This window comes from Macaca mulatta, chromosome 4 (genome assembly GCF_049350105.2).
Source record: "Macaca mulatta isolate MMU2019108-1 chromosome 4, T2T-MMU8v2.0, whole genome shotgun sequence".
NCBI classification, from domain to species: domain Eukaryota; kingdom Metazoa; phylum Chordata; class Mammalia; order Primates; family Cercopithecidae; genus Macaca; species Macaca mulatta.
In genome coordinates, this window is record NC_133409.1 from 143,858,604 (window position 1) to 143,880,552 (window position 21,949).

The 21,949-nt window shown below is 39.5% G+C and overlaps 1 protein-coding gene across 6 annotated transcripts in view; it reads left to right on the forward strand.

The window, feature by feature from the left end:
* BTBD9 (BTB domain containing 9) overlaps positions 1–21,949 on the forward strand; it is a 481,979-nt gene that overhangs the window by 287,255 nt on the left and 172,775 nt on the right. For 5 of the 6 annotated variants that reach the window (XM_078000050.1, XM_015136280.3, XM_028847607.2 and 2 more), the window contains one exon: positions 16,382–16,491. In XM_078000050.1, the coding sequence (XP_077856176.1) occupies positions 16,382–16,491 (110 nt within the window). Of the gene's footprint in view, positions 1–2,153; positions 2,160–16,381; positions 16,492–21,949 lie in introns of all 6 variants that reach the window. The other variant, XM_078000052.1, reaches the window with a different exon arrangement.

A 21,949-nucleotide genomic window follows, 5' to 3' on the forward strand; every position in this document is an offset into this window, starting at 1 on the left:
GCAGTGGCCGGATCTCAGCTCACTGCAAGCTCCGCCTCCCGGGTTTACGCCATTCTCCTGCCTCAGCCTCCCGAGTAGCTGGGACTACAGGCGCCCGCCACCTCGCCCAGCTAGTTTTTTTTTTGTATTTTTAGTAGAGATGGGGTTTCACCGTGTTAGCCAGGATGGTCTCGATCTCCTGACCTCATGATCCGCCCGTCTCGGCCTCCCAAAGTGCTGGGATTACAGGCTTGAGCCACCGCGCCCGGCCCTCATCTTTCAATACTTAGCAGTCACATCTGGGAAGCCTGTCCTGGTTGTCTCTGTCTGGATTATGTACCATTCCTGTGTGCTGCCATGCTATTTGTGTGGAGTTTGTATAACAGCATTTATTAATATGTATTGTAATTTCCTGCCTGCATTAAAAGGGTGGGCCTTTTTTAGAGATTGACTTGTTCATATACGTTTTCATATCTAGTGCCTAAAAGTGCTCAGCATATAGTAGTTGCACAATAAAAATGCTAAATAAATTATGATATATTTATTTAACATTTTTGAGTACCTACTATATGCTGGGTACCATTTATTGAGCACTTAGGATGTTCCTGGTAAAGTGCTGAACACTTAACACATGTATTATTTAATCCCACAAAGTTAGGTACTGTTATTTTCCCTCTTACAGATGAGGAAATTGAGAAGTTAAGTGAATAAACCAAAACCAAATTGCTCTTTCTGGTATCTTTCCCAAATTAGTATTTCACACTTAATCTGGATTGGGGGACTTCTTTAATTTAAGCTGTAAAAATGTTAAAGCACAGTATATAATCATCCAATTATATTTATCTTCTAAATTGTTAGCATTACCAGTTCTTTCTAGAGTTTGTCAAGTGACTTTTTAAAAAGATAGGATCTTGTGTGGTTTAACTAGTAACTTTTTTTTTTGTCTAACATTTGTCATTTTGCTAGCCTTTCAATGAAAACAGAGGTCCAATAGTTCATTCTATTTGAGAATTTAGGAGAGATCAAGTGATGAAAATCAACAAATCATGCCACAACCCCCAAAGCTTAATCTTCTATCCCCACCAAAGAACCTCTTGAGCCAATAGTTTGAACACCTTTCCTAGGAAACCTGCTCATAAATAGAAAAATTGGCTGGTTCAACATTCCCCCACCTTTCCTTCCTCCTCTTCCCTGCTAATGAGCAGTGAAATGGCCTAACAACTTGGGCCAGAGGGAAGGGAGAGCAGAACAGAGAGCCTGAGTAATCCACACACTGAATTATCAGCCCCTGTGTAATTGAGTTTTCTTTGGCTTCCTTTTCAGAGTTCAGCGTTTTAAAGTTATTGAGGGATGCACTGTTTCTGTAGGCAGTAAGACATTTCTGCCATGATCATTTTGATTCAGTTCTATCGGGCTAGATGGCCTGTGCTTCTGACAGGGACTCCAGAAGACAAGCTGGGAGAACTCAGAATGACACAGTTGCCTTTCTGCTGAAAGTCAAGCACAGAATGGCCTTTTCATGCTCTCGTCTGTTCGACTGAAGAGTGTTAAGGCTGAGGAGAGTTTGTGTGGCAGGAGCGGCCCTGGAAGAAAAGGAAGGTGCTGTGTAGAATTTGAATGCTGCCCAGTTTCACATAGATCCCGGAATGGGAAATGGCTGTTGGTGGTGGCGTAGGAGGAGCAACTCTGCTGGTTTGCCTGAGACTGAGTGGTTTCCTAAGATAGGAGATGTTCAGTGCGAAAACCAGGACGGTTCCAGGCAAACCTGGATAGTTGGCCATCCTGCATATTTAACTTAACTTTCCTTAGCTTAACAAAAAGGTCACAATCCATTGAAATCATTTATTATTGTCTTTAAATCCTGTCTGACTCATTGAATGACTCAGGTAAACAAACAAACAAACAAACAAACAGGATTTCCTTGACCTCCCTGGAGTAAGCAGTAAAATGGAATGGACCCTTGTTGAAAGCTTTCTCCCTACTCACCTGTGTTTTGCTCTCTACTCCTTTGACTTAGAACTCTTGGCTACCCTGCTCCCCATACCTATGAGGTATTTATTTGTTTTTCCTTCCCTTCCCCTTTTGCTGCTGTGGCAGTAACTCCATGGATTAAAGAGGATGTACAGTATGTACTTTCTCCTACTTTGGCACTCAATTCCCGTAGCTCTGCTTAGATGCAGGTGGCTGAGCTGGGGCATTAGGAAGCCTCCGGGGGATCCACAGCTGAATCTATCAGGTCCTCCTGAAGCAGCTGGTATCTGAAGCAACTGGGCTGTGCCAACAGAAGCAAAGGAAGGGTGCAGTGTGGATGTGCAGGAAGAACACCAGACAAGCCTGTCTCTGCTTGAGAGGATCTAAATCACCCCATCTGCATGTGGAATATAGTGATTGTTCTGGAGAGAGCGAGAAGGGGAGGAGATGGTGTTTTTCCACAGTTATCAAGATAAACAGAGCAGCCAGTGCCGTCTGTGCAGCTGTTTCAGTGTGAGGATGAGCTGAGTTATTTTATTTTTACTCAGTAGGAATTAACACACACCCTCCTTCTTTTCAAGAGAGAGAGAGAGAGACTGGCTAACAAAATTACTCAGTGATTTGAATCTTTCTGCAGAATGGTGATAATTTATGGGAATGTCTGGACATATCCTTGTTTGGAACTTAATTAGTGAAAAAACAAGTTCAGAAGATAATATAGCTAAGTAATCTGAGATAGCCATTTGAAGACCTGGTAGAAGGAATGGGATAAGGAGGGGGATGGAGGAGCAGCAACAAGGTGAAATATTGTTTTAAGACAAGAAGGAATAAAGAGTTGTAGCCCTCAGGCTGAAGATGGGAAAGGAAATGAGGAGAAATGGTTATCGTCTCCTGTATTGTTGTCCTAGTACCGACAGTCTCAGTGGTTGTACCCAAGTGATAGCAGCCTGGAAAGGCCAAGATCTCAGACTCAGTAAGTCCAGCAAAGATCCCTGCTCAAATTTTTATTTTTACAGGAATAACCAAAGGGATGGGGAGAGTGGAGCAGAGAGCCAGAATAATCCATTTTGCTCTTATGAAAAATAGTTAAGGTTTCAGGTTATGATGGCAGATTGTTACTCCCTTCAGAACACATCAATTCTCACTCGCTTCAGAACAAAACTCCACTAAAATAAAGTAAAGAGATTTTCTTTTAGGTGTAAACCCACAAGGATAAAGAAAACGGGAAGAGGAGGCAAAAACGTGGAAGAGAAAGATGTAAAGCAGATGAACAAGTGGTAAATGACTTAGCAGGCCCCCAAGAAACTGATTCCTAAGCTATCAAATCCTCAAAGGCTTAGGAATAAAGGCACCAGGTACCTCTGAAACTGTGATGAATGAAGTGGGTAGGGAAGGGCTACTGTGAGGAAGATTGGTTAACTACATGTTTATGAAACAATCGAGCTCTAGATCCTCTCCCCTATTTTATAGAAGTCTGACCGTTTCTCCCTCATCGTGATGGAAAATTGGAAATTTATTCTCTGAGGCAGATAAAACAGAGTGTCTCTAAAACAGGAGAGACAACGTGCATAGTTGAGAAAGGTCATACCATAGGAGGAGACCCTACCTCTCAGTAACTCAGTCACACCTCCAACACACATAACCACCCTCCCCAGCACCCCCATCTTAGCTTCGAGAACTCTGGTAGTCAGGCCCATGTCTTCCATGCAAGGATTAGAAACATCTTCCTGGGATAATCTGACCATCTTGAGATGGAAGAGCTAAAGAATCTAAAAGTAGGATTTTCCTAATGGTGAACCCATTTAGGTAATCCTAACATGAAGCTAAAAGTCTGTGAGCCTCACTATATTCTTAGAATCTTCACTGCATTTCTAGTTTCCCTCCTGACAACCAGACATGTGAGGAAACTAATATGAAACAAAAACACCAAATAGAGGGAACCTATATAAGGATATGGAAACTTTAAGAAAAATTTTGCTATCTTTAAAGAGATTGAGGTACATATGGCAACCCTAGACCAAAAAGAAAGGAACATTTAGAGAATAAGAAGTATAATTAGAAATTTAAAATATTAAAGCAAAAATGGAAAACTCAGGAGGCATGATAGCTGATAAAGTTGAGGAACTCTCCCAGAAAGTAGAACAAGATGACAAAAATATGGCAAATAGAGAAAATATAAAAATGCAGGTCAAGATGAGGGAGTCCAATATTCAAAACTAAGAGTTTCATAAGGAAAAATTAGAAAAAATCCAGGGGAATAAATTAATAACAGTCATTCAAGAAAATTTGCTAAAATTGAAGAACATGGGTTTCAGAATTGCAAGGGCCTTCTGAGTGCTCAGCCCACTGGAATAAAATAGACCCACAGCAAGTCACATCATCATTGTCATGAAATTTCAGAATATAAGGGATGTAGAGAAAATCTACATGCTCCCAGAGCAGGGCATGGTTTTTAAAAAAAAAAAGACAAAAGGAAGAAAATAACCTGATCCAGTATCATAGTGGCTTCTCAAAAGCAAAACTAGAAGCTTCACAGGCAGTAAAACAATATATTCAGAGTCCTGAAGGAAATCTATTTCCAACTTAAGATTCTGTACCCAGCCACAAGACCAATCATATATGAAGGTGGTCTAAGGATAATGTTAACACAACATCTTAAAAATGTTATCTCCTAGAAACCATTTCTCAGGAAACTGTTTGTAAATGTACCACCAAAATGAGAGAGGAGACCAAGAAAGAAGAAAGTGTGGGATACAGGTCCAGGCTGTTTAACACCCGAGAGAGATTAAAGAATCCCTACAATGATGGTGAAGATGGATCCCGGGATGATAGCTTGCTGCAGGATTAGAGGGCAGCTAGACTTGACTGAAACTGTTCAGAAGGCCCAAGAAGACTTCTTCAAGAAGAAGAAATTTCAAAAAATGCCTGATGTGTCAGAATGTCTTGAGAGGAGCTCAGTCGGTTAAGGGAGAGTTAGAGGAACGAGGTGAATTAGTGTTGCGCTCATACGAAACTAAGCAAAATAAAAACCAAGATTATTTTTAATTCTCACAGGGAAAAAAATTGTGCAGGAAAGAAAAGTACTCCACATATTAATTGTGAATAACATTTACATAGTCATAATGTAAGCACTGAATATTGATCCAACAAAGTTACAGTACAGTCTAACTTGGGGGGATGGGAAAGGGTACACGTGGAGAGGGAAAGCTAAATCCTCATCTTCTATAGTAGTAGGTTGGTGAATAAAGCCTAAAATTGAAGGTCAAGATATAACACTAGAAGCATGTTAATTATAGATGTGAGATAAATCCTAAAATAATAAATTTAAACAGGTAAAAATTATTGCCTCTGAGGTGGAGAGGAAATGGAGCATGGAGGAATATTTTTCATAATAAGCCTTATAGGTTGTTGGACTTTTTAAACTACATTTATATATAACTTTATTTTAAAAATGTAAAAGAAGAAAAAGAAATAGTGAAACCAGCTTTGTTTTGGTTTAATGAAGAGGCCAAGCAGCACAGCAGTAGCAGCGACTATTAGTAATATGATAGAATCTTCTTGCATATTAAAAAGAAGTCCTCTCTTACAAAGGACACAGTTTACTTTCTGTTCTTTCCGCTCATTAAGTTTTTCCTTTCCTGAATTTCTGAAACAAGTGTGAGGATTGACATTTTCTTTCTGATCACTGGCTTAGTACTAATGCTCTACCAGCAGAGTCTAGGTCATGAATGGTTGAACTCTCAAGAAGCTTTGGGGAGGGGCAAAAAACAGCCTTGCCAAACTACTCCCCCTCCCAACCTGCTTGCTAATCCACCAGAAATATGGATTGGAGACAGGCTTCAAAATTGAACTTCAACAGTGCATAGGACTCCTAACACATAAAGTGTACATATGGGGAGATGTCTTTTTAAATGATTGGGCAGACTGTTAGGTTTGAATCCCATGTCTGCTCAGCCCCTACTATAAGCAGACTCTGTAGACCACCAAATAGTGCCACTTGGAGCGTCTTGCTATTTTGGTTTCTGTTTTACTTGCATTAAAGTTCTAACACATTGACAGATTTCAGCAGCAAAATCTCTTATACCAGTAGTGCTGAAATTAGTAATCCTTCATGCTATTTGGAAACTGGAGTACAGGCTTCCACAGTGAAAATGGTCATGCACTTCCAGCTTTAACAATCCCTGAGATAGTGTATTATACATATCCATACTAGTTTTGGCACTCAACACAAAAATACTTGTGTGTGTCTCCTCTCTCTCTCTTTCTCTCCTGTTATTGTTTGCATTTCTGTGCTGTGGTGAGCATTTTCCTCAAGTTTTCTGCAGTATTATTTTTATTTACTTTGACTATTCTGATTCTTTTTGGTAGCTTTATGCATAATTTTATTGATGCTCAAATTGCATGCTAAGTAAATCTCTGGATTTTTTTCTTTAATGATTCTTTCACTAAGTAGAGGTTCAGAATTTCCCAAGGGGAAAAGGAGGGTCCTTGAAATTTTCTGTGAACATTGAAGCAGTCTAGGGATAGTAGGTGGGACTTCAATGCATTGGGCTTGTTTTCTGTAAATACATTTCAGTTAGTTCTCTGAGAAGCAATTGCCTGGAACACAGGTTTCTTTACATAGCTTGTAGAAAATACAGAGGTTTCAAGGGCCATATGTTCTGTCGAGCTTTTGAAGATGAACCTATATTATTGTCATATATAATAATACTGTATACATTATATATATTCATTAGATATATTATATATATGAATATATAACACAACTGGTTGTATGAGTGTACAGAGTATGGGTTTTCCATGAAAAGAAATAATGCCTGCAGAGGCTGTTTGTACAATATGCAGAAGTGATTAGCTTTTATTTTAATTCCAATGCTAGTTTCTCAGGAGTCTAGAGTAAGGATTTGTGATTTCCTCACTCCCTATGCTCTCTTTATTACTCTCTTGGTTTTGATGCTTAGTTTTCAATTCTGTTTTTTAAGCCATCTTGGGCAATTCCTGTCTGATTTATCAGGGTATATAATGTTTACATTCTTAGAAGGATTCTTAGATTTTTCTTTGGGGAGAGACGAATTCTTTTTCCTTCTTTTGCTTCTCTTCCTCCTCTATTTAATCCTCTACTGTAAAAGAAAAAAAAGGACAAAAATAGATTCTTCCAAACCTTAAACTTTTAAGTTACAATTAATGGCATATGCCCACCCTAGTCTTAGGTTAAAAAAAAGGAGAAACTTTCCTTGCCCTGACACTAAATAGCAGGCATGTTACAGGTCATAGTCACCAAATGAGTTCTTATAGATTCATAGGGAAACGAACAACTTTAATTTTCTCCTGCTTTTTCTCTAGTTCACAATTCCATTAGACTCATTTGTCTCCATTCATGGAAATGCATAGCTTATTGGATAAACTGGAAAAGATAATGCAGACATTTTGAAGATAAAACTAGTGAAATTCTCTCCCCGGCCCCTAGCATCTTGGGCTAGGGGAAAAGTTAATGAAAAAATGCAAATGTTGAACTTTTGGTAAATTAGTTCTGTTTCTTAAAGTATACTTCATGTTGGTTTCAAATGTTTTATTGAGTAATAAAATTGGTTAAAATTATTCCCATGTGGGAATTTGTTCACATTAGCACATAACAGAGACAGAGAAGGGGTTGGTTTGTTCATATTCATTTTTCTCTTTCTCCCTTGCTCCTCTCTTTCTCTGTCCCCCTCCCTTTTTCTCCCCGTCTCTCTTCTTCCCCTCTCCCTTATTCATTTTTCATTTTATATACTCTACATCTCATTTTCTCTCTCTATAATCCCTTGAAAATTACAATCTGAAAAAAATGGAAAGAATAAAAAGTAAACTAAACCATGAAATAAGCAAGACATTGCTTGAAATTCAAATCAGTTCCTCTTTCCAGATGCTAAGAAGCCTACTTAATTAGGTTTTTGCCTGTATCCTGCTAAATAGCTGTAATAGGTGTCCTATGTCGACACCTCAGACTCATTTACATTATAGCCATGTTCTTAGACAGAGCTAGTTGTACTTTTCCATTTGACTCTTCTTTTATTCCAGAAGGTAGGAGTTTTATGTCTGTTTATCCTTCTAATTTGGCAACTTTGTCTATAAAGTTCAGTGCTAAATAGATCACCTATCAATCATTGGATAATTATTTGATTTTTTAATTTGTTGTTTATCTCAACTTTAAATGTAAGTTCTGTGAGGGAGAGATTTTATCTGTATTATTCAGTACCATATTCCAGCACCCAACAACAATAGCTACCACATAGTAAGTGCTCAGTTAATATTTGTTGGATGAATCAGTGATCATGAGTTGGGAAGAGTGGGTAGAAAGGTAATTAATTCTCCTTTAGCTATGTTTGTTTTATTTTGGTCTTTGAAGCAAGAGTAGTTCCTGGGAGGACTTTTAATATTCATGTTGCTAAATTCAGTGTTTCAAGATTAAGCTACCATATGTGAATAGGTAATAAACTCTTACGTCCTTCTCTCTACCACTACTACACATGTGGAGCCTGGGATTGAGAAAAATTAAGGAACTTACCCCATTTGTATTAGCTAATGCATTATGAAGCTCTGACTGGAACCTAGGCCTTTCTTTTGATTCAGTTCTATCAAGTCATATAGTTTGATATGTTTTCATCTTGCTTTCCAAACTGTATTATAAATTTGTCCAGATCAAGGCTTATGTCTGATCAAGGCTTCTGGCCGATTCTTCATGGGGCTTAGCATTATTTCCTATGTCTAGTAGACTTTTTTCTTTTTTTCTTTTGAGACAGAGTTTCACTTTGTCACCCAGGCTGGAGTGCAGTGATGTGATCATGGCTCAGTACAGCCTCAACTTCCTAGGCTTAATTGATCCTCCCACCTCAGTCTCCCGAGTAGGTGGAACTACAGGCGTGCACCACCATGCCTGGCTAGTTTTTTAATTTTCAGTAGAAACAGGGTCCCCCTCTGTTGTCCAGGCTGGTCTTGAACTCCTAGGCTCAAGTGATCCTCCCACCTTGGCCTCCTAAAGTGCTAGGATGACAGACATGAGCTACAGCGCCTGGCCCCTAGTAGATGTTTATTAAATCTTTGATAATAGCAAATTTACCCAGTATACCTTGTATGGTATATTTGCAAGCAAAAAAATGTACATGAATTAAATACATTTTAGATCTTATGTCATTTTATATAATTTATGTAAATATTTTAATTATTTTTGATATTAATTCAAAATATAATTTCATACACTGAAGGCACATCAGGCACATCATGGCAAGTTTTAGATTGTGCATATTTGGCGAACAGGAAGAGCCTACTATTCAAAATTCACTTTTCCCCTAAATAAAAAACAACAGTTACAGCCGGGCGTAGTGGCTGATGCCTGTAATCCCAGCACTTTGGGAGGCCAAGGCGGGCAGATCATGAGGTCAGGAGATGGAGACCATCCTGGCTAACATGGTGAAACCCCGTCTCTACTAAAAATCAAAAAATTAGCCGGGCCTGGTGGCGGGCGCCTGTAGTCCCAGCCACTCGGGAGGCTGAGGCAGGAGAATGGCGTGAGCCTGGGAGGTGGAGCTTGCAGTGAGCTGAGATCCGGCCACTGCACTCTGGCCTGGGCGACAGAGCAAGACTCCGTCACAAACAAACAAACAAAAAATTGAATATTTATCTCTAGTATTGGAATGACTTTCTGTATTAGTAATTATTTCTACCCATCTCATCCCTTCCATGTACTTGATTCTATGTAGTATGTGTTTTCTTTCAAATACAGGACTTCCTGTTTTGTTTGCCCTTCGGGTTGAACAGTGGAGGTGCCAGGACATGATTGCTCCCTCTGCAGGGCAAATGGTCAGATAGCATCAGGGCTGCTCTCTGAGACAGTAGCCTCTGCTTAGCCCTGTGTGCAGTGTTTAACCTTTCAATAATCCTTCCTCTCCCAAACAAGCAAATGCTGCTGGGTCCCTTTGCTGAAGTCAGTACAGGAGAATCTATAGCTCCACAGATCAGCCAGAGGGAAGGTTTTCTAAGAGTAACAAATCTTTTTTTGCAACATGCTTTTTCTAGAAGCTTTTTGTCATTCTGGCAGTAAACTTGTTTTCCACTTGCTGCCTTAGCAACAAGACCTGAAGTCACTCCCCCTCCAGTCAGTGGCTTGATTATAAGAGCACTAACATTATACACAGAACTAGAAGAAAATTCCATACTGGGGAAACCCACAGGCATTACCTGCTTCTTGGGTTAGAGAATTATTTATGTATATTCTTAGTATCTCCTTAAAGGAAAAGGTCAAATAGGAATCTTGGAAATGGTGCATCTGAACCTTGGGTGATCTCAAATCTGGAGTGAATGCTGTAGCTTATGTTCTTGTTAGGTGCCTGCCTCTGGCCACAACAAAGAACGGTGTTTCTCCGCAGAGTCCTCTGTGGTTACTGAAGGAAGAGCCAAAATGTTAAGGTTCCCTTCTTTTGTACCAATCTGAGGCTAACTCTCGTTTTCAGGATTCTTTGTTCAATCCGAGAATATAAAGTTCAAATTGAGAATAAATATTTGTTTACCAAAGAATAGAATTCAGATGGATTTTAGCTTTAGTTAATCCCTTGAGAGCTCATTTAAATATTTCTTGCCAAATTCAGTTTTATGTTTTAATAAAACGTGCTCAGTACAGAAGTTAGGTGATCACATAACTAAGGCAAAGGTTAAGGATTAACTGTAACCACAGGTAGGCTTGTGCTCCACTAGAGCTGAAGACTGCAAAATACTAGGGGTTTAAAGTTGGAATGCACAAGTTGCTGTTTTTCTGTATTTTCTTTAGTATGTTAAAGATGTACTATATGTGCCTTAGAAATTAAATCTGGTAGCATCCTCATAAGCAATGATGGAAAGCTAGATTAAGAAAAGGAACTCCTACCTTCCCAGAACAGGCAGAGAATGCCGTGAAATCTCCAAAGCAAAATGTCTTTAGGTCATAATACTATGCCGTCTCTCTGTAAAGAAATGCATTTTTTTCTTAACAAATTCAAATTCCTAACTTCCAGGGCTTACAAAAAAAGAACCACGTCACCGGGTATACTTAGCTGGACCACATGGCCCTGAGCAGTCTCCCTGGATTTCACGTTCTCTGCCAAGAAGGGATCCTGGGTTGGAGGAAGGGAGAAGATACGTTAAACTTTAAACCCAAATATGGGCAAAAGATTGTTCCCTTGCTTCCTCATGCTTAGTTAAGACAGGTCAAGAACATTTTTTTAAAGGCTAGAGGATTAAAGCGAGAAGTGCCGTAGAGCCAGGAAATCTACATTCTGAATGTTGCTTGCATTCTGAATGTCTATGGCCCATAGTCCCCATACTGTGGTGCCCTAAGAGGAAGGACAAGCCCCTTCCTGTGTTCCTGAAGTCTTTGCCTTGGCCTGCCTCTCATAGATGCACCATTTTAACATCTCAAGTCAGTAACACAGTAATCCCCTCTTTATCCTCGGGATAAATTTTAAGACCTTCAGTGGGTGCCTGAAACTATGCATGGTACTGAACCCTATATATACTGTACATTTTCCTATGCGTACATACCTATGGTAAAGTTTAATTTATAAATTAAGCACAGTGAGAGTTTAACAGCAATAACTAATGATAAATTAGAACAATTATAACAATATACTGTGAAAAGTTATGGGAATGCAGTCTCTCTCCCTCTTGCTGTCTCCAAATATGATACCGTCCTGCAGGTAACTGAAACTGTAGAAAACAAAACCACAGGTAAGGGGGGACTAACTACTATACTCTCCAAGACAACCAGCGTTCTCAACGTCCTAACCAAGAAATTCTGCATCCTGTAATCTCCTCTTTGAATTTCTGTTTAATGGTATCCTCCTCTGCCAAGCACTGCATCTGATATTTTAAATACTTGTCTCATTTAAATACCCTGTAAAGTTCGTGTTATTGACCTCATTTTATAGAGGAGGAAAGTAAGTTTAAAAAAAAAATTGGGGGGGTCAGGTGCGGTGGCTCACACCTATAATCACAGCACTTTAGAAGGCTGAGGCAGTTGGATTGTTTCAGCCCAGAAGTTTGAGACTGGTGTGGGCAACATCTCTATAAAAAATTAGCTAGGTGTGGTGGTGCATGCCTGTAGTCCCAGCTACTTGGGAGGCTGAGGTGGGAGAATTGCTTAAGCCCAGAAGTCAAGGCTGCAGTGAGGCATGATCGTGCCACTGCACTTCAGTCTGGGCAGCAGAATGAGACCCTGTCTCAAAAATGTATGTATGTATGTGTGTGTGTATGTATGTGTGTGTATATATATATTTTTTTCTTTTTCTTTTTTTTCCCTTTAGTGACACACTTAATTAAGTGATGAAACTGGGCTACAAACCTGATTCTGTTGAACACTAAAAGCCACATTGTGTCAAAACTCTGTAGTGCCTTTCAGTTTTAGAGTGCTGTCCTTGGAGGTTTCAGTTTTATTTTATTAAAGAAGACAGAATCTCGTTCACCCACAATCTTATATCTCCTAGAAATTTCTGTATTGAAACATTCTGTTCTGAACTATGTTCAGTATCCAGTCTCTGTCAGCTACTTGAAGACAGCTAACATAGGGAAGGGAGGAGAATATTGGAAACAGACTGTTACACTATGGTTCACGTGGACAGCATTCACCCTCATCAGAAATGGCCAATCTGTTGCATATCTGCCTTCCTCTGCACTGTTTAAGTTTTAATTATCTTCCAACTGTCTGAGCTGCTGTTGAGGACCTCAGCAAGAACAAAGGATATTCTATTTTTCAGCAGTTCTCCTCTCTGCACACTGATGAAGTCACTGGCTGCCAGTGCCCTTATTATCTGGTTAAATCAGAGTCTGACTTGCGCTGAAAAGGCAAAGAAATAAATCTTAAACTTTACCTATATTCAGGATTTCTTGTGACAGAGAAAATGTGATACCTACTTCTCCAGTTTTGGTGTTATGACCCAGAACCAAGTTTTGTTTTGTTTTTCAAAAAAAGCAAAAAGAGAGAGGACTCTCCCATTCCTATCCCTTGGATTTTTCAATAACTTGGGTAGTGATAACTTCTTTTACCTTGGGGTGCTCCACTGTGAGCACCGTTAAGGAAATATGCTGGTGGTCAAGGATGGTACCTGTGCTGTCTCCTCCCCCTTTCAGTCGTTGCTCATGGATCAAGGCACTACTCCTGTGCTGGACAGGGCCTTTTTTGTTGTGGTGGTTTGTTTTGAGACAGAATCTCACTCTGTCACCCAGGCTGGAGCACAGTGGTGCGATCTCAGCTAACTGCAACCTCCGCCTCCTGGTTTCAAGCGATTCTCCTGCCTCAGCCACCCAAGTAGCTGGAATTACAGGCGCATGCCACCACGCCTGGCTAATTTTTGTATTTTTAGTAGAAATGGGGTTTTGCCATGGTGGCCAGACTGGTCTTGAACTCCTGACCTCAAGTGATCCACCCACCCAGACCTCCCAATGTGTTGGGATTACAGGGCCACCACGCCTGGCCCTGAATTCTTAATGTAGAGTTTCAGGCTGCTCCTCCAGTCATTGATGTTGGGCCATTAGTTGAAGCCTTTTGCCATTTCTAGGCTAGATCTTTAGTATGGGGAAAGTCCAGGATGTTTGCAACTTTTTGCTTGAGAAAAAGGAGCTTGGCTTCTTTCTTTTGATGTCACATTTTTTAAAATATGTATTTGAGTAGGGACATTACACCATTTTTGCAAATTATGCTATAATTTTTTTTTCTAGAGACGTAGAAAGCATTGTAGAAGTAGAATAATTAAACTTGTTGTGAGCATTGCATATAACAGGCTGATCAGAAGGTGTGATATATAATGGTGAATTGCTCATTTGACTTCAGGATTATGCAGCAGAGATAACATTATCTTCATTTACACAGAACTTTTTATCTGGAGGCATCTCTCAATGCGTTTCCCACCATATATATTATTTTGTTTGTTATCACAAATACTATCATAAGGGTATAAAATGTATTCCAGTATAACTTTTTATTCTCAGTTGCTTATAACTGCGGGGCGAGAGAGGGGAGGGTTGCGTATTTTCTTGCATTCCTAATGTTTGCACTGGGTAAAATTTGGGAAATAAGTTGTCTAAACTTGGAAAACCTGATTCCATATATTGTTTTAAAAAGAAAGAACAGGAGGGAAGGAAGGTTATTGAATCCCCTTAGGTTAGCCTGGAATATATTAACCTTAAGAACCGCCATTGGGAAAAGACCCTGTTAGTCACTTCCTGGCTCTTCTGTGCACAGAAGGAGAGCTGTCTCTCCTTTGGTAGAGATTTGAGCTAGAGAGTAGCAAAATGATGTGATCAAATTCCACTAAACCACATTCCCTCTATTCCCTCCAAGGTTGCAGACAGCAGCACTCAGGCTGTCACAGCCATATACAGTTGAAAATGCTATGCTGGTTGAGTTCCTGTGGGTTTAAGGAAATGGACAAAATTAGATTCAGGCCAAGGTGCCAGAATTAATACACTCCTTCCCTTCCAGAAAGCATCAGGGAGATTGTCACTGCCAAAGTGAAGGACAATATAGTCTTGACTACCCAGACCAGTAAGAACTTATGTTGAATGAACCTACCCATCCACCCAAACCCAGTAAAAGCAGTACTTTCTGTCTGCCCTGAGGGTTTGAAGGAACAGATTAGGGCCAAATTCCTGCTTAACCAGTGGGCTCTGGTACATGTAGCAGTTGCCTTGATTCTCAACACAGGAAGAGTGGTGTCTCCCTGCAGTAGGTGTGAGCACACTGGACAGGCAGTTCAGGAGATAGCATTAATATTGGTTATAAAGATGAGTGATCAGCTCATGTCAAGGAGCAGATGGCTAAATGAGGTGCACAGGGAATGCCATGAGAGTCAGGCTTGAAGAATCAGGAGGGAAAATAGCCCATGATATAAAAACCCCAAATATAGTCTCCTTAATGTGAATTTTCTAAATCGGCATTTACATTATACAGTTAACTTGGACTGATGAGAAATGTAAGGAAATTACTGAATTAGTGAATAGCGATTAACTCAGAAGTAAAATTATATCGTCTAAATTGAAGGTTGTTTTACACAGCAGAGGGGTGGAGATTACTAAAACCTTGTCCAGTGTGTCATGTCCTAATTGAAATCTGTTCATTTAATATACCCCATCCTTCAGAGTGCATAGTTCATAATTTGGGAGGCGTTATCAGTTAATCTAGTTACTTTTCCTGGTTCTTCCTTTGAATTCCAGTAAGATGGTGTGTGGCACATCCCTCGTGGAGTCATGTGACACTCAGAAGAGTGAGTTTATCTGTTCATTAACCTGTGAACTGTCAGGTCCCTTTGGAGAGTGAAGAGAGCAAGTTACTCCAAGGTTAATGCTTGTTTGTCGGAGATGAAGTCTCCAGGGAATTTTTTTTTTTTTTTGAGACGGAGTCTTGCTCTGTCACCCAGGCTGGAGTGCAGTGGCCGGATCTCAGCTCACTGCAAGCTCCGCCTCCCGGGTTTACGCCATTCTCCTGCCTCAGCCTCCCGAGTAGCTGGGACTACAGGCGCCCGCCACCTCGCCCGGCAAGTTTTTTGTATTTTTTAGTAGAGACGGGGTTTCACCGTGTTAGCCGGGATCGTCTCTCGATCTCCTGACCTCGTGATCCGCCCGTCTCGGCCTCCCAAAGTGCTGGGATTACAGGCTTGAGCCACCGCGCCCGGCCATCTCTAGGGAATTAAAGAGGATGAACAGGCCAAGATGCTCAAGGGCTGCCCAGTGAAACTCTGCACTGTGTGTAGGTGCCAGATTGATGTGGCCAGGATGGAGGCTGCAGAGCAGGCTGGGCCATCTCTGCAGATCACTTCCTCTGGTCAGGAGACTTCCCAGCAGTCAAGTGGGAGGCTGGCATCAGTGTATAAGGTTAACTTCCTAACAAAGATTTAGGAGCATTATTAAAATAAAAGAAACTGTGAGGAGTTTTCAGTAGTTTCTGGATTTTTCCTTTTAAAGAAGAAAGCAATATTGATTTCGTGCATTCATCTCCAATGGATGAAATCTTCCACTGAGCTGGAAAGCATCTGATTGTGCACATATGCTCCCGCACATTCCTAACCACAAGGCAAGAGCAGAAGCTACTTGGTGTTATCTGGTAAAAATGTCTTCAGGTCATGTACCTGACTGACATTCAGGGGTTGAACTGAACAGCACCTGGTTTGGTTTTTTTGGGTAAATCCAATCTAAGTTCTACTTAATTTTCTGCAAAATGACATCTCCCTTATTTTGCTATAATTCTTCTAGGTTCAATCGGAGCTACCCATAAGGAGCAGATACAGGGTCTGAGGTCAAGCTTAGAGTATCCTTTCTTTGGTCTATATCCTGGTGTACTATATGTTTAAGTGACGTGTCTTATTCTGGTATCCTTGGATTGGTTGTGGTGGGAGCTCATTTTCAACAGATTTTCTTTTCTTTTTACCATCAGGTATATTCGAATTGTTGGGACTCACAACACAGTGAACAAGATTTTTCACATTGTGGCTTTTGAATGTATGTTTACAAACAAAACCTTCACTCTTGAGAAGGGGCTGATAGGTAAGTATCACAATTACATTTTTATATATATATTTAGGTATTTTATCTTCGAATACTTTGTTACTCTGTTAAGTTATCTTAATCAGTTCTAAGGACTCTGGTTGATTTAAATGCCTTATTGCTGGGTGACATAGGGAATGGCTTACCTTTTTTAGAAGTATTCAAAATAGCAATTTCAATGAACTTTAAAGAATGAATGTAAATGTTGTACTAGTGCTTAAGAGTTGAAAATATTTTGGTAATTCATTCAGATTTGCTATGTAGCGAATGTTTGTGATGGTTGGGTGAAGCCCCTCACACGAAGGGATTTAATGATAGGTGAGTTTGAAGAGAAGTCTGTATGATATTGGTTGGATGTTCAGACTTTCCATGGCTGTGCAGGTATTTTGGCCTTTGATTTGATAGGAGTGGTATGCTTAGCTGTGGAGGTATCTTCTTTTCATGGATATATAAATTCATATTTGCCCGATGTAGCCTCAAGAAAGTTCAACTCATGAACGTGCCTCCATATAATTTAAATAAGACCAAAGCGACTGAATTGTCACTTTTGAATTGTCATTGCAAAAGTCAAGTGATTGGATGGGAAATACTGCCTGACTGATATTTGGAAAGAGGATTTTAAATTTTGGTGTAATTGTTTGCTTGGTTGTTTTCTGTCTTGTTTTGTTTTTATTTTCAGTAATGGGTAGTCTGGGCATTGTGCACAGTCCATCCCAGGTCTTGACATTCATGAGTAGCTTTGCCCATCCAGACTGCTTATTCTGCTTTTTTCCCCCCCATGCCCATAGGTTTTCACTCACCTGCTGCAAAGATCATGCTTAGATCAATTAGCTCCTCGATTCTGTCCCTTTATTGCAGTTTCCTTTGAGAAGAGACTTCGTATGTTCCGGTGTGGGGATAAGATGACCTTGCCTTGTGGTCTAAAATAGAATTCTGTACCTTTACAAAGGGACTCATGTCACCTCTCCTTCCCAAGTTTTGTTCATGTTGGTACACATGTCCATATTGACCTAAAAGCATGGGAATAACTATAATGAGAAAGATGAGTGTAACTTGCAAATGTTTATTAACTCTTTAAATGGTCATAGCCTAAATTTTCCTAACATCTGCTGAGTCTAAAGCCTAATCCTTTACTTACGGAAATTTGGGAGAATAATATTAATAAAGTAGCAGGAGTGGAAAATTTTCCAATATAGAGAGTATTGGAGCTCAACTGAAATAGCTGCCTTGTTTTTAATTTTGTTATGAATATACTTTTAACATTAAATATAAATATTAATAATTTGTGTGACTTTTGAATTTGAAAGTTAGCAAGTTTGAAGCATTACCTGATATTATTGTATTTTAATTCTGTAGGCTGTACAGAATTGTGGTGATGGAGGGTTGCTGGGAGGGCATTCTTTTTCACCTGTTGTTCAGGCTCTTCTACAGACTGTAGGCCTCACTGTATATCTGACTGTGTAGTTAGGAGAGCCCTCAGTGAGAAGGATCTTAGAAACCAAGACCCTTCTTATTTACAAGATGTGTAGCATTTGGCTACTTATTTCAGCTCAGTGCACTGCATTTTTGAATATGCTGCATAGAAGGCACCATCTACATCAGTCAGCCCCCTCTTCTTACTGGAGGAAGAACAGTTTTGTGGACACTGTAATCATGAAAGAAACAAACCTGTCTGGCATGAAACTCAGAATTGGTTGTCATGAGGGGTGCTGCTGTTGGTATGCATGTTTTGTCCAAATTGAACTAGTCAGCATCATCAGAAGCCGTAACAGTCTCAGATATGTTGGTGATGAAAGAAAATTACAGAGATACAAAAAGTGTTTTTGGTGCAGGTGCCAGATTGATGTGGCCAGACATCAATTAGACACTCTTCAAGCACTCTTCCATGATGCTCACAAGTTTGACTGCAAAGAGCACTGTAATCATCTGCCTGTTATTGTCCCTCAGCCAAATGGGAGCAGTGGTGCAGGTAGGCAGATATATACACGCGCTTGCCAGAAGATGGTCTGCAGTGGAACCCCCTCTGACCCTCCTTGAACCATCCTCACAGTTCAGAGCTGCTCATCCGCGGCAGTGGTGTGAGTGGTAAGGAAGTTCAGGGGGATTTCATTATCCTCTGACATTGCAGCTCTGCTTACCTTCCAGAGGTGTTTAAAACAGTAATCTCCAGCTTTCCATGTTGATTATCTCAGGTGCATTTTAGCAACACACAGGCCTTGGCCAGTCACCCTGCTGGTCCTTGACAGGTCCTCTACGGGGGTACAGGTATGTCAAAATCACCTGGAGTTATTTTTAAATTGCAGATGCTTACTTCTTACACTTTCTTATATCCTGTGAAATATGCAGTCCCCTCCTGAGAATCACTGATATGAACTCCATGATTTCTTGGGGAAAAAAAAGTAAAACTAAGATAATGTCATCATAAGTAATTAGAGTATCAAATCCTACTTTTTTTTTTTTTGAGACAGAGTTTCACTCTGTTGCCCAGGCTGGAGTGCAGTGGCACGGTCTTGCCTCGCTGCAACCTCCGCCTCCTGGGTTCAAGCAATTCTCCTGTCTCAGCCTCCCAAGTAGCTGGGACTACAGGTGTGTGCCACTATGCCTGGCTAATTTTTGTATTTTTAGTTGAGACAGGGTTTCACCATGTTGGTCAGGCTGATCTTGAACTCCTGACCTCAGGTGATCCACCTGCCTCGGCCTCCCAAACTGCTGGGATTACAGGCGTGAGCCACTACGCCTGGCTCTCAAATCCTACCTTTATGTTTCTAGATTCAGAATGTTTTTCTTTCACAATTCCTGGTCTTCTTTTCATAGTGCAAGCTCCTATAATTATTCTTCTGTAGGCCTCAGAAATCACTTTTATAATATTTTTAATTTTAAAAAGTCAGATTCTAATGTTATTATTTAAAATATATAATGATGACAGGAAATAACATAAGTAAAAATAAGCACACCCAGTATACGAGATTTTAGTCTTCTTTTCCCACCAAAGGGGTTCTTTCCCATTTTTGATGACTGTGTCATGCCTCATACAGCTTCACTGGCACAGATTCATGGGAGGCTTTGAAGTCCTCGGGTTCACATAGCCACAGGAAGAGGCCCTAGTTCAACCGCGTTGCCTGGAGCCGGGCCTTTCTCCCACCTTTGCTGTTGCCACTATGACCTCTTCTCATTTGGTGGCTGCATCTGGATCTTGTTGGAATGTATTCTTTCCTGGGAGAGTCAGCCTGTGATGACTGTCTCCTCTGTGTTAGGAGGCATTTGTAAGAAACCCTAACCTGTCTTACTAGTGAGGCATGGAAGAAGTAATTAGAAGAGATGTGACTGCTATTTCATAAACGTTCAACCTCCCAAACAATGTATTTACTTTGCCTTAGCACTCCACTTTGGTGATACTTGCATAGCATTTGCCAAGTCCTTCTGATTTTTTTGTAATGATTTCCAAATCTGCCTTTTCATTTAATCTTGTGTTTAAATTCACTTTTTAATGCCCTACTAGTTATCCAAGTAGAGAGAGCAGTACCTATCACCCAGCTTTAAAGAATTATCAATTCACAGCTAACCTAGTTTTATCTGTATGTGATCTACTTTGTCCCTATCAGATTATTTTGAAATTAATCTTGGACATTTTATCATTTCATCTATAAATACTTTATTATGCAAATCTAAAAGTAAGGCCTCCTTATTGTAGCCATAAGCACAATGCCATCATACTACCCTAAAATTGAACAGTAATTCCTTAAGAGCATTAAATATGCAGTCAATGTTCCAACTTCCCTAATTGTTTCAAAGTCTGGAGTCAGAATGTGTTTTTATAGGTTGAGTAAATCAGAATTCAGATAAGGTCCATATTATGCAAATAACTGTTGTGATTCTTAAATCTCTTTAAATCTATAGGTTCTCTTCTATTATCTGTCTATCTTTGTTTTTCTCTAATTATTTATTTGTTAAGAAACTAGGCTTTTCTCGTATAGAGTGTCTACCAGTCTAGATTTTGGTCATTGAATTTCCATGGTAATATTTAGCATGTTTATCTTTTGCACTTCTTGTAACTTGGTGGTTGGATAGAGCCTTAATCAGATTCAACTACTATTTTTTGGTAATAATGTTCCATAGGTAGTGTTGTGTGTATCTATCCAGAAGTAGAGAAAACCTCTAGTTGTCTCTCTCTTTTGGATGTTCACATCCATTGATGATTATTTTCTGGATTCATTATTTCGTAATTTTGGATTACAAATGGTTATTTTCCAAGTATGTCATTCCTTCTTCATTTAGTCCCTGAAAGAGAAAATTTTCTTCAACACTCATTTAGTAACCCTGAGATACAATTCGCTCAGGAAAAGAAGGATAAATATTACATTCTTTCCCTTTGTTCACCAGTTTTCAAAATAAAGAGGTGGTTCCCTAGCATCCTTCAAGGGTGACAAAGGTTTGTTTTGGGATTTGTTAGGGGGAGGTAAATACATATCATTTTGAATTTGTGGGAATAAACACGATTGAAATCTTTTAATCACTTGCGGTTATTAGTAACGATATTCAAATCATTGTATCTTTAGCTTCTTCAAATTGGTTTTTGAGTCTTTTGATAAGACTTTAGTAGTCCTTGATAGCTCTGTGCTTTCTGGCATAACAAGATGTACTAGGTTTATTTTGTACGTTTCCTGCCCTTGATCTGGAATCAGCCATTTCTTCATGAAGGCTTGGTACTGTATAGAGGAAAATTACATTTGGAAACCTCAGTGTAGATACTGTAGATGATCTTTGCTACTGTGTTTGTTGCTATTTGTAGACCCTTTAGTAGACAGAACTAGGAAATACATGTACATACACTTAATTATTTATATGACATATATTTAGCAGATGAAATGTATCATGAGTATATAGTGACACTTCTAATTCAAATTCAGTACTATAAGATTTTTGTTTAAGCTTTTGATCTTTCTTTCATCTCTTTTTCTTCATAGGTAAAATCTTGGTTATCAATGATACAGTGCAATATTCATTTGCTCTGTCGCCAGTACATACAGAATAGCTATGAACCATATGATTACTGAAAATAGCTTTAAGATTTTTGTTACTGATTTTCAGGTCCTTCTATCTCTAGAAATATACAGTAAAATGACAATGTTTTAAAGTCACTTGCAATGATTCTCTGTGTAGTTATGCCACTAGTTCAGTATACAATTAGGTTCATCTGTTCCATTTTGCTTTCAATATTTAGGGATTGCCTTTAAAAAACTTTTGTTTCCTAACTATGTAAAATACTTACATTATTCTAAAATCAAATCTACAAAAGAGCTATATTCAGATAAATGAAGCTTCTATTCCTGCCCTCTCTACCTCTGTAAATAATCTCTTTTTTTTCCTCCTTTAGTTTGTTGTTGTTATTATCCTTCCATTTAAAAGTGGGAAAAATATATTTATTTCTATATTTATATTTTGTATCTTCCCAATGTCT